The sequence below is a fragment of the Diceros bicornis genome, chromosome 40 (genome assembly GCF_020826845.1).
Source record: "Diceros bicornis minor isolate mBicDic1 chromosome 40, mDicBic1.mat.cur, whole genome shotgun sequence".
NCBI lineage: Eukaryota > Metazoa > Chordata > Mammalia > Perissodactyla > Rhinocerotidae > Diceros > Diceros bicornis.
In genome coordinates, this window is record NC_080779.1 from 13,875,623 (window position 1) to 13,887,889 (window position 12,267).

Below are 12,267 nucleotides of genomic sequence, written 5' to 3' on the forward strand. Positions count from 1 at the left end.
GTTTATATAAGTTACAGTAAGTATAACATTATAGAAAGCTTTCTTTGCTTGAGGAAGATTAGCCCTGAGCTAACATCTGCCAGTCTTCCTCTACTTTATATGTGGGACACTGCCACAGTATGGCTGGTGAGTGGAGTAGGTCTGCGCCCGCGATCCAAACCTGTGAACCTGCGGCGCTGAAGTGGAGCGCGTGGAACTTGAATCACTCAGCCACGGGCCTGGGCCCTAGAAAGCTTTCTTATTTATTAAAATATGTTTTACAAAATTAGATTTAAGTGTGGCTAACACGAGAGTTTTTAGGGAATTTAGACAGTAACAAGGTTGGGATTCTGAGCATTCGTTCTTCATGTAGACCTTATCAGTTGTTGAAGTTTTGAACTGTGTAAAATATAATATGTATTACATTCAGTGCTTAAATTCCTGTAAGAATGAATTGGTTTAGTAAGAGTAACTGTTAATTTCTAGAAGCTTGCATTGTAATGATTTTTAAATTAAATAACTTTGACATAATAGCTATTGTAATTATAGTGGTAAACAGTTAGTAAGATTAAGTATTTTCACGTGTAAGTAGATTGGTTAATTGTATTTTGTTTTGTTTTTTGTTTTTTGTTTTTTTGTGTGTATGAGGAAGATTAGCCCTGAGCTAACATCCATGCCAATCCTCCTCTTTTTTCCTTGAGGAAGATTGGCCCTGGGCTAACATCCATGCTCACTTCCTCTACTTTATATGGGATGCTGCCGCAGCATGGCTTGACAAGCGGTGCGTCGGTGCGTGCCCGGGATCCAAATCTGTGAACCCTGGGCCATCTAAGTGGAACGCACGCATTTAACCGCTATGCCACCGGGCTGGCCCCTGTATTTTGTTTTTTTTAATACTTTCCTTGTCATCAGAAATGAGCAAACCCAACAATAATAAGTTATATTTATGTGCCAGTCATTAGAAATTAGTATCTGTTTTGAGGTTTTTGGTAGTTGCTTTTTGTACATTATACCGAGTTTTTTTAGGGAGAGGGATCTCAGAGATTATCTAATATTACTCTTTAATTTATACCTGTGGAAACTGAGGTACAGAGAGAAGCTCATGGTTCTGTCCTAGCAAGTGATAGAGCCTCTCCCTGTGGGTTTTTTCTATTATGTTTTGCTGTGTTTGATGTATTCCTAAATGCTTTTTGTTATTTATGAGATATTGCAGAATAATGTTATAGGTATTAGTTGGTATCTTCACAATTGATTTAAAATTGTTTGGAAACTAAATTTATGTCTCTGAATTACTTTTAGAGCCAAAGAAACTAAAATTTGACTTCTCTTAAGGTGATAGAAGTGATCTGTAATAGATTCTTTTTTTTAGACTTCATTCTACTTCAAAGCATTTAAAAATATAATTTCTAAAATTAACTAGACTTGATTTTTTATGTTAAAAATTAGTTTGGGGTTTGAACATTCTCTTTTTCCTTCTAGGAAATATGTCAGTATTGAGTTCACCCAGACATCAGAGCTGTATAATGCATGTTGATATGGATTGCTTCTTTGTATCAGTGGGTATACGAAATAGACCAGATCTCAAAGGTCTGTATTCTCGTTCATGTTTTAAGAAAATTAATATATTGTTATATATTCTAAGGGATCACAAAATCTCCTTTAAGAAAATCAATTTCTGTTTCCAGATTTTCTGGACTCCATTATCAAGAAGGGTGTAGGGAAATTAGAAATTTTTTTCTTCCCTATGGAGATCAGGTCTTTAGGGAAGAAGACTCACCTTCAGCTGAAGGATCTGTCATCTAAGACTAATGTAGGCGGGGACCTGCATTGGGCATTTTCTATATTTTCATCCTATATGTATATATATATATTTTTTGTGAGGAAGATCAGCCTTGAGCTAAGATCCATGCTAATCCTCCTATTTTTGCTGAGAAAGACAGGCTCTGAGCTAACATCTATTGCCAATCCTCCTCCTTTTTTCCCCCAAAGCCCCAGTAGATAGTGGTGTGTCATAGTTGCACATCCTTCTAGTTGCTGTATGTGGGACGTGGCCTCAGCATGGCCGGACAAGCGGTGCATCGGTGCACGCCCGGGATCCAAACCCGAGCCGCCAGTAGCAGAACGCACTCACTTAACCGCTAAGCCACGAGGCCGGCCCCTCATCCTATATTTTTATCTATATTTACCATTACTTTGTTAATCAACAGAAGTTTTGTGGTAGCATATGTCTGTGACTTGGGTCACTATGCTTTCTCTTGAATAAATAACTTGATTAACTGTCCTGATGCTAGTGAACATTCCAACTTTTTGGTTGTAGAATAATTTTTGTATTATTGAGTACTGCTAAAATATATTGTCATCTGTGCAGTCTTTTGTTTTAATGGAATTTCAGATATTTGTGAGCTAGTCAGTACTTTTATTCTGGATTTTTCAGTAGTTCTCTCTGTCTGAAAGATTTAACTATTAGCATTTTCTTCTGAGTCAGTTCTTTCCTTAAGGAAGGCACAGAAGCTGCTGGGTTGAATAGCAGGGCTTAATTTTTGTCATGAGTAGTTGCTGCTTCAGCTCTGAGAGGAGTGTTTAGAACGTTAAAGAGTTGATTTTGGCTGGAGTGACTTTCTGATGCATTGTTTATTTCTTTTGTCCTCACAACAAATGCATTCAGTAAATTATATGTGAATTATCCATGCTGTTGCTTTGCGCAGTTATCTTGTAAGTGATCTTGTAACTTATAGAAGGAAATGATACATGAAAGATTTTATAACTAAACCAAAAACGGAGGGACTGTATACTCATGTTAGATTATCTGGTAGGTCAGATTATGATTCCTCTGCATATATGTTTAATTTGTTTCTCTTGCCATAAAATTAAAATATTAGTGTAGATGTTACCCTGCTTTTCTGATACGAGAAGTATAAAAACATCTACATACATTTAGTTTTTCTTTCTCTCCCCACCCCTCCAGTCTGAATATAGGATCTGAGTTGCCTCTTTTCTACTAAGAAACCAGTCAAAAACTGTGAAAGCCTAAGTATTAGTGTTGCTTTCAGGTTGAGTAAATGTATCAAAATTGTCATAAATAGTTTACCTTTTTGGGAGTGCTCAGAAACTTAGATGGCTTTTGCATGGTGATTGATCATCTTTAAAGATATGAGCTCCTTTATGAATTAACGCCTAAATGAAGCTAAAGAAAAAATGTCATATTGTAAAATCTTTTGAAAAGTGGTCCGTTAACATTCCTATACTTAGATTTAAAAGTAATTTTATTCTTTTCCTCACAGGAAAACCCGTGGCTGTTACGAGTAACAGAGGCACAGGAAGGGCACCTTTACGTCCTGGCGCTAACCCGCAGTTGGAGTGGCAGTATTACCAGAATAAAGTCCTGAAAGGCAAAGCAGGTACAGATAACGAGCTCTTTTTGAAGTCACAGTGCTCCTGTTGAAGACTCCTGGATTTTGCTGTTGGTATTGTCATTATAGAAATGAAAGCAGAGTTGAAATAATTATAGCTTTTTCATCCAAGAGTTTTAAGGGTGTCGGTGACCTCTTAAAGCAAAATCTGAATGTAATACCAACTACTGGTTTATAGTTATGCTTTGTTGAATTAGATGATGGTTTTCCTGGGACAGAGAGTGAAGAATGTTTTAAAAGATGTGATTAGTTTGCTTTGTATGTATTTAGATTGGGGGTGAAAATCATGGACATCATTTTATGGAAGCCTCTAGACTTGAGAGTTAATTACTAATATTTTGGTCCCTGATCATGGTAAGGACGCTGAAGTTCGTGTTGCTAAAGATTTATATGAGGCGGTGGACTAAGAAACAGAAGGAATAAGAAAGTTTAAATTAAAGTTTAATTTACTGGAATAAGAAGATAAATACCAGCAATAATTCCCCATATCTTTGTTGAACCTATTTCTTGTGAAAAACAACATTTTCTTGCCTCTCTGGCTTTTAGGTTTTGGCTGTTAATAAATAAAAATCGTAAATTATACTAATCACAATACTATTAATATTTTCATATATATTTTTCCCCCCTGAGTAAATTACCTGAGAAATGTTTGCTTAGAAATTAAATTCTTTGACATTGATCAGTTTCCTGATGGATGTCTGCAAAGCCAAAAAAATTTTTTTCATTAGTTTTTTGGAAAAATATTAATCAGAAAGTAGTCAGAAATTAGATATACAGTGGAATGGAAGGCATGCAGTTAAATTTCATCCCAATTATTTCAGGTGCCTAATTTTCAGTTATAAAACCTTGGGCTTATTTTAGAAATGATCGCATTGAAGTAAAGGCAAAAGGAAAGCCAGTAGACATCTCTGAGGACTTTTTTTGGGATTACAGTCTTTTCGTTAGTTGTGATCATCTGTTTACAAAGTATAAGTACAAAAGAAAATAATTGTAGGTGCATCTTTATGCTTCATATGTACGTGTGCATTTTCCAGATTTCCTAAAGTTTTTCTTGGTTTTTACATCTTTTAAGAGATTTTTGCGATTCTAGCATTTTGTGTGTCATGAGTAGATCTTGGGGTAGCTAATGCTGAGCTTGTTGAGATTTTAATTGTTTTGTGATATTTGACAGGATGAGTAGTTTCTTAAGTATTGATAGTGTAGTTTTGTGGTAGGGTGGTTTTTCTTTTTATGTTTTCTGTGTGGATTATTAAAAAGATGGAATCTTAAGTTCTAGAAAACAAATAAGTAGCCTAAGAAAATGCACAATACTTGTCACATATTGGGCAAAAACAAGTAAAAACTTAAATGTTGAAAGAAGGAAAAAATACCATGTGCATACTGTTCAGTAACATCTCTCAGTTACTCAGTGTTCCAAGTTTCTCCAATGGGTAGAATCTTGTGTTTGCTGCACACATCCTAATTTCAGCAGTCCACATCTAGAATTTTGGCCTTGGCAAGCACACATTCCTTAGGAGTAGCAGAGAGCTAGTCCTCTTATGTCTTTTCTTCCATCACAAATGATCTGACCATAAACAGTTTATTAACACAGAATACTGTTGTTAGTTACTTAATTGTCTTCATCAGTTTAGCTGCTGGATTTTCACAACATGTTGATGATCTTTTATAATTCACATCTCCTCCACCTTCTGGTGGTAAACCAGAAAAGGTAAATATTAGGAGAAATATTGAAATTTTCACTTGCCATTGAAAACTGTCAAAAATAGATTTTCCTGTCGCTAGAGAAGGTGAATATGATAGTTTGTATTTCATATTCTTTCTTTGACTTGATGTCATTCACTTTTATGTCCTAAGCCTTTTGACCCATGAGGAGCTTACCAGAATATTTACTACATATAAAGTGAATAGATTGCCTTTTATTATAAAGTTTGGTTGCAGCTAAGCTTGTACTTAGGATTTGTTTTTTCAGTGCCTTTGTTCCTCTTTCCTTGTTATTCCCTGATCTTTTTTTCTCTGGGTCCTTGTTAGACATGACACCAAATTTAAAAATATTGAGGATCAATTTAGAAATTAGAATCTTCGGCTTCTACACACTAGCTTTTTAAAAAAATTCAGTTCTAATGTTTTGGCTTGTTATGTCTAGGCAAAGTATTAGAACACATATCATCTTTAGCCCTTTATAGAAACCTTGGTTTCTTATTCGTCATATTCAGAAACTCTTTGTCTAGTCAGACCAGCATAACCAGGGGCTCTCCATCCGCGACTTCCTTTGGAAGCTGCTTCCTGAGCAGGACTCAGCAGTGACGCTTCTCATTGATGATCTCATTATGTGGAATCCATTTATACTCAAGATTTCCTGGTTGGGGCCTTTTATCCCTTCCTGGGTTCCCGGATGCAGATGTTTGCTATCCCTTCAACAACTTCAATGTTCATTCTATAGATCAACAGTTTTTAAAATCATATTAGTCATAGATTTATTCTCAGCGATTTCTTTTTCACAGACTTGGGTCCTGGCCTCTGATTTCTCCAACCGTTCCTCCACATTCTCCATGTGCCCGTCTAGTTTGTCAAGTTTTGATGAGCAGTTCTCTACTTTGCCCTCCAGTGAGGACAGTGTGTCCCCGCATTTCCCTGAATCTCCCTTGAAGCAACTCACTCCGCTGGTGGAGGGATCCACGCACTCTGCTGCACTGTGGAAAAGGTCAGCCAGCCCAGTGAAGAGAAACACGAGGTGCTGCCTCTCGGCATTGGGAGCGCAGGGACCACAGACACTGTTCTCACCTCAAGCATGACTTTTTGTAATTTTCAAGACAACTATCCTAGATTATTTAAGTAGCCCTTCAAACATGTCACCTAACTCCCCAACTTTTAAAGCATAACTCATGGTTATACCTTTGAAAGGCAGCTGGTTGTGGCTGTTCAAGCTTCAATTCTTTATTTTTTTTGGTTTAATAGCAGCCTCTGTTGAACTGTGATACTGAGAATCCTGAAATTCTTGTAGATTTTCAGCTTAGAATAATGGACTATTGAAGCAAATATTGTCTTCTAACACCCTTCAGAAACACTGGGTAACCTGCTCTGCATTCTGTCTTTAATTTGTCATAGTACAACATATGTTAGTCACGATATATCATAGCTCACATTACATACTCTGCTCTTTTTATTTTTGATACAAGTGGGATTTAACCCCCATTAAGATGCCAATCCTCAGAGTGTGATTTACATTTATGCTTTGTGTATATGGGTGCCGGAATCCAGAAATGCTTGTATAGGTTGCATAGTTTGGTGAAAGATGTTGGTTACTGGAGTCAAATGAGAAGGAGCTGTTGTGGCCCACAAAGCCAGACTTTTTGCCATATTTTTCTGGTGGTACTTTAACTTGGCTGATTTTTCATGGAACATTATGTCTCTGAAATAAACAGAAGAGAAATACTGGATTTGTTAGTTATATATTGTTACAGTGTATTCAAAATAGGTTTGTCTAGAATTAGCTGAAGTGGTACATCTTGGCTCGTTTTACTAATTAATGGTATTTTTGTTCATAATAGAACTATGGCTGAGATTGTGTTTTTAGAATATTAAAGCATATTTTTCTTGGAACTTAATAGTAGTATCCCAAGAGACCTATAATGGAAGTTGTGTTTTAATCTATTTCTCAATTACTAGTGAAGCCAAAGGTGGTAAAGAAAGTAGAATGGTGTGCAGTCAGTAGGCCCTGCAGACCACGTGCTTTTCTATTCTTGTGTAAGGCTAGACATGTGGTTTGGATATTAAGAGATATTGGTGAGCTGTACTATTTAGACTAGCATTGTATTCTATAAAGCAATTGGTATTCTCACCATACTTGAATGTTTTTAATTGAACATGTGTTGTTAAACCAAAAGTAGAATTTCCTGAAAGGGGGGATAATGTTTGTGAAGCTCTTTTACCTGATGTGTGTTCAAAAGAAAAATCTTAAATTTAGGATGAAACCTTTTATGGTTTGTGGCCTACTAAATTATTGTTTGATCGATGACTTGTAGGAATTTGATGTTTGTTGAACATGTTGTTAATTGGCTTTTAAGTTTTTGCAGATAGTTCTTTTAGGAAATAGCAGAGAACATTCAGAGAAATTTATATTTTCCATTAACTGTTTCCCATTATAGAGAGCTGTATAATCCTTTTATGGCTGTGGGAGAGGCTTCATCTTTCTGATCACCTTTCATCCTTGTCCATCTCAAGAGACTGTGTTAAAGAGATACTTTATATTTACCTTTTGATATATTTAAAAAAATAACTTGTATTAAAGCGGAACTTTCTACTTAGAAGTTTTTGTCTTACTGCTGATGAAGAATATAATGGAAGCAAACCATTTTAGAGTTACAGATTTTCTTTTATTGAGATAAATACCGATGGAGATAACTATATTTGGAATTTATTAAAAATTTCATATTCATTTGTATATAAAAGGAATGGAAAATGCATTTCTTGAATGAAAGTTAAAGAAAATCAATTTTTAACATATAATCATTACGTTTTATTATTTTTAAAGCAGAAATACCAGAGTCATCAATGTGGGAGAATCAAGATTCTGCACAAACAAATGGAATTGATTCTGTTTTGTCAAAGGCTGAAATTGCATCTTGTAGTTATGAAGCCAGGTATGTAGAAATTAAGTATGTTGTAATACTTATGAATAATTTACTTAATAATTTTTATCTAATCTTTTACAGTGGATTCAGACATGCTAGTCAGGCTCTTATGACTTAAATATGTTCCAGACGTGTTATGAAAAGAAATGTTTCTAGCCTCACTCCCTTTCAATTCCTTTTTTTTTCACCTTCACAAATGCTAGAAAACTTTAAATAAATACCTTAGTTTCTTGATGAACCAGTAAGTTCTGCATTGGAAGCCAAAAGAAATTGGACAGTGTCTCTCTTTTTTTTTTAATGAGAGAGGATCTTAATGTTCACCTATCCTAATCGTGCCTTTTCATAGCTAAGAAAAATCCCTTGCAGTTTAAACCTTCTAAAACTCAGTGTTTTTTTTAACTATGTTAAAACTTGATTGCCTATTAAATTACAAGTAAATAATTCCGTACTGGCGTACCTAATAATCTCGTCACTTAAACCTGCTGAGTGTTGTCAATTTGTTAGCACCAACTTTGTGTATAGATCTTTATCTTACGGTAATCTTAAACCCTCATTATGATTAGCTGTTTCAGTACAGGAAGAAACAGGCATATGTGTCTTACTCATACTTAAAAAAAAAAATCAATCATTTAAAAAATAATCAATTATAATAGTTGTAAAAACAGAGGGAGTAATAATGAATTTATTAATTAAAAAGAGCAGTCTTTATTTTTCTGATAACCGAACACAGACATTTTTACCTTTATAACACAGTAAGTATTTATATGTTGTTGGCAAGTGTTAAAGTATTAAACAGAGTTTTATACCAGTTACATTTTTGTCTTTTTTTTTTTTTTTTGAGAGAGGTTAGGTAGTACCTTTATTTATGGCTTTGTCATTCATACTTTTTTTAATTGAGATATAATTGACATATAACATTATATTAGCTTCAGGTGTACAACATAGTGATTTGATACATGTAACCTTTTTCAGTCTTGGTTAAAAGTTGAGGTTATTCAAGCAAGTCTAATCTGAACAAAAAATATTTCAGCTCAATATCATCTAACCAGAATAGTTTGTTTAAAATCTTGCCAATTATTGTATAAAAAAGATATTTAAGAAAAAAGCATTATATTCAAACATCCATAATTATAAAGTATTTGAATTATTTTCTATTTGTCACATGTCAGACTTTTACTCCCAGACTAACTTTGCCTTTCTCATTAACAGAATTACGTTTTAATCTTTTTCATTGTTGACAGTATAGCCAAGAAGCTGAAACTTGCTTTAATAAAAGGATAATTAAGTTAAATACAAGTGCATTTTGGATTATTATATTTCTATTGGCACAGGCGGTTTAGAGCTGATTTTATGTTAGGCTCAATAGGCTAGTCTTTTTTCCCTCCACTAAGTTATTGAATGGTGACTTGTGCTTCTGATGGCTGGACAGTTGTCTTCCATGTCAGGAGGGCATGGTGAAGCCCAGAAATACTCTGTCAGTCTTTGGATTTTACTGGTTGATGAAATGAAAGCTCCACCCTTCTGTGCTGCCTCTGCAGGCTCTCTCTTCTCACTCACACCCCCAGGCTTAATGCTGGATGGGGGGCAGGGCGGGCTAAGGCTGCCTCAAGCGTAGAAGCGTTACCAGCTCCTGATGGGTTTGGACTCTGCTAGCTACAGTTGTGTCCAGGCTTGAGGCTTTTGTTGGTATTTGGATGGTGCATTTGTGTTGTATCACAGGTGGCGATTGTCAAGCTGAACGTATTACAAAACAGTTGGGGTGGTGATATATGAGGGCCAAATACTATGTAGCAAGCCATATAAATGCCACTTAAATGGCAAATGTTTATTTTAAAGAGATGCATAAAGTGACGGAAATGAATTTGAGTTTAAGTTGGATAAAAACGCCACAAAACGCACGGCAATGAGGTTTTTGTCCTTTCTTGGTAATTTTCCATTTTCTAGGCTATTGCTAATGAAGGTCTCTAGAAAACAATTCTTGGATACCTTTTTTTTTGTGGCTATCCAATAGTTATATTCCCTGCAAGATTTTTGTTAATAAGTGTATTCACAGTTGCATCAGAGAAATGTTTCTGGGATTGGAGTGGGGACTATGATTGTGGGGATGGTATACCTGTTTTATGCATTGGTGAGTTTTCAGTAGACGTAGACTAACAATGGGGTCAGCAAAGGATGGAATGTGAACTTGAGATGGTAGAAGTCCTAGAAAGGTAGGAGGTGTATATGTGGGTCAGAATATGCATTACTGTTGGTAGTTTTACCCGTACTTACCATAAAGAACAAGCTTTATACGTAATAAGTGAGAACGTAGATATGTGGATGAATAGGTAATGATATACAAATATCCTAGAGTCATAGATATTTAAGATCAAATCATTTTTAAACCTCTGTTTCATGTGCTTTTGTAAGCACTATTACTAATTAGTGGTTCTTAATTTTTACTATTCTATTCTTAATTTTTACTATTCTTTAATATTTTGAATGGACAATGACAGTGATTTAATGATTAACGTTTTTATATTGTCTAATTGAACAGCAGACACAATCATCTGAGCATAGCATATTGCAAGAAAGAGTATGCTCTATGCAAACCCTATGTAAACCTGGGAAAAAAATATTTCTGCAGCATACATTTAGGAAGTATAGGTAGTTTATCCTGCGTGGGATTTTAGTTGGGAGGAATAGATAAGTCGCTAATGAAGAGTCAATTCAGACTGTTTTGTAATTGTCTTTACTCATTTATTGTGTATGAAACAAATCTAGTTTCCCAATCACCAACTCAAGGTATTTTGCTTCCCTTAGTTATGGGAAACCTCTAAGGTTTTCCTTTTTGTTTTTAACTTCCTTACAGCGTCTAGTGGCTCCTAAACATTTCTCTCCAGGATGTGTGTATGCATGAGTACATAAGTAGATGTATTATATTTTTCTAAGTGATATGCCCCTGAAAATTTTTGTGTAAGTGAAAGTTTTAAAAATGAAATTATTGTAAATATAAGAATACGACATTTGTCGGAATTTACCTAACACATTCCTTTAAAAATGAATAATTATCTTCAATTTGTAAGTTTAGCTTTTACATACTGAATCTATATATCTAGCATTGTTGAAAATGCCTTAAACTATTTATGTATTTCTATATAGACTTCTAAACTATTATATATATACTTCCCTACCTTACTCAACAAGATTCATTGACTCTAATCCCTCCTTTGCTGGGTGGGTGCAGGGTTATGAACATCATGAGGTCTGTTTTGTTCACCATCTTTTACCCACCACCTCGCAAAATGCCTGAGACATAAATTTTTGTTGAATGAATGAAAGAATTTTCTTTACCATGCTGTTTGTCAGTCATCACTTGCTTTGCTGTCATTTTTCCTTCCTATTAGATATCCCTCACGTAATAGGGGCTTTGCAGTCAGATAATTTATTACTGTTTTTATGTACATGAGAAATGCATATGATTTTGCATTTACCTCTGAGTAACTTGGAGGATTCTTTTCCTTCTTGGCTCTCACTGGTGGTCTGAGATGGGGAGGGTGCCAGAGGCCTCTGAGTAATTGAAGACTGCTTGTATATGTTTCTTAAAACAGGACACACCTCCATACTAAGTAAGCACTTAGTAAGTATTTATCGAACGAATGGATAGAATAACCATTTGATGTATTTACATAGGAGTATGTATTCTGTTGAAACACTGCTTATTATTATTTTGCTATGTTTTTACTTTAATATTTTTTCTTGATTCATTGCAGAGTGGTAAAATGGAATTTTACTAATTATGTATAATTCCATAATTATAGTTTTGTGCTGAATGCTCCAAGTATCAAAGGTAATGTGGGGCATTGAGACACACAAAAGATTTAAAATTTACCATTTTCAATTAGGTCCCTCAAAGTTCTGGAACCCTGGTTCCTGCCCAGAGTGATGTCCTACCATATACAATGCTGTTGGCATCTCAACCACTGTGGAGCCACTTCAGGAGCATGGAATTGGTCAATTGGGAATTGGGTGGTAATAGGATGAGTACATTCTGTGTTTGTCGCATAGCACTGTTTTGTGTAGTTCTTTTGTTTATATTCTTTGTCTTTGGGGGATGAACCCTGGGCAAACTGTGCCATGTGTTAGGGAAAGAAAACCTCTTTTTGACAGCACATTCCTGCTCTGTGGTGGTTGTGATATCACCAGCATATGGCATGCTGGCATCTCGGCAAAGGGGCCAGAGGTCTGAGTCTCAGGAGAAGTCTTCA

At 35.3% G+C, this 12,267-nt stretch overlaps 1 protein-coding gene across 7 annotated transcripts in view; it reads left to right on the top strand.

The window, feature by feature from the left end:
• REV1 (REV1 DNA directed polymerase) overlaps positions 1–12,267 on the top strand; it is a 96,200-nt gene that overhangs the window by 58,306 nt on the left and 25,627 nt on the right. For 2 of the 7 annotated variants that reach the window (XM_058534468.1, XM_058534466.1), the window contains 3 exons: positions 1,459–1,566; positions 3,261–3,377; positions 7,921–8,029. In XM_058534468.1, the coding sequence (XP_058390451.1) occupies positions 1,459–1,566; positions 3,261–3,377; positions 7,921–8,029 (334 nt within the window). Of the gene's footprint in view, positions 1–1,458; positions 1,567–3,260; positions 3,378–5,928; positions 6,091–7,920; positions 8,030–11,948; positions 12,032–12,267 lie in introns of those variants that run through there. The other 5 variants (XM_058534467.1, XM_058534470.1, XM_058534469.1 and 2 more) reach the window with 5 other exon arrangements.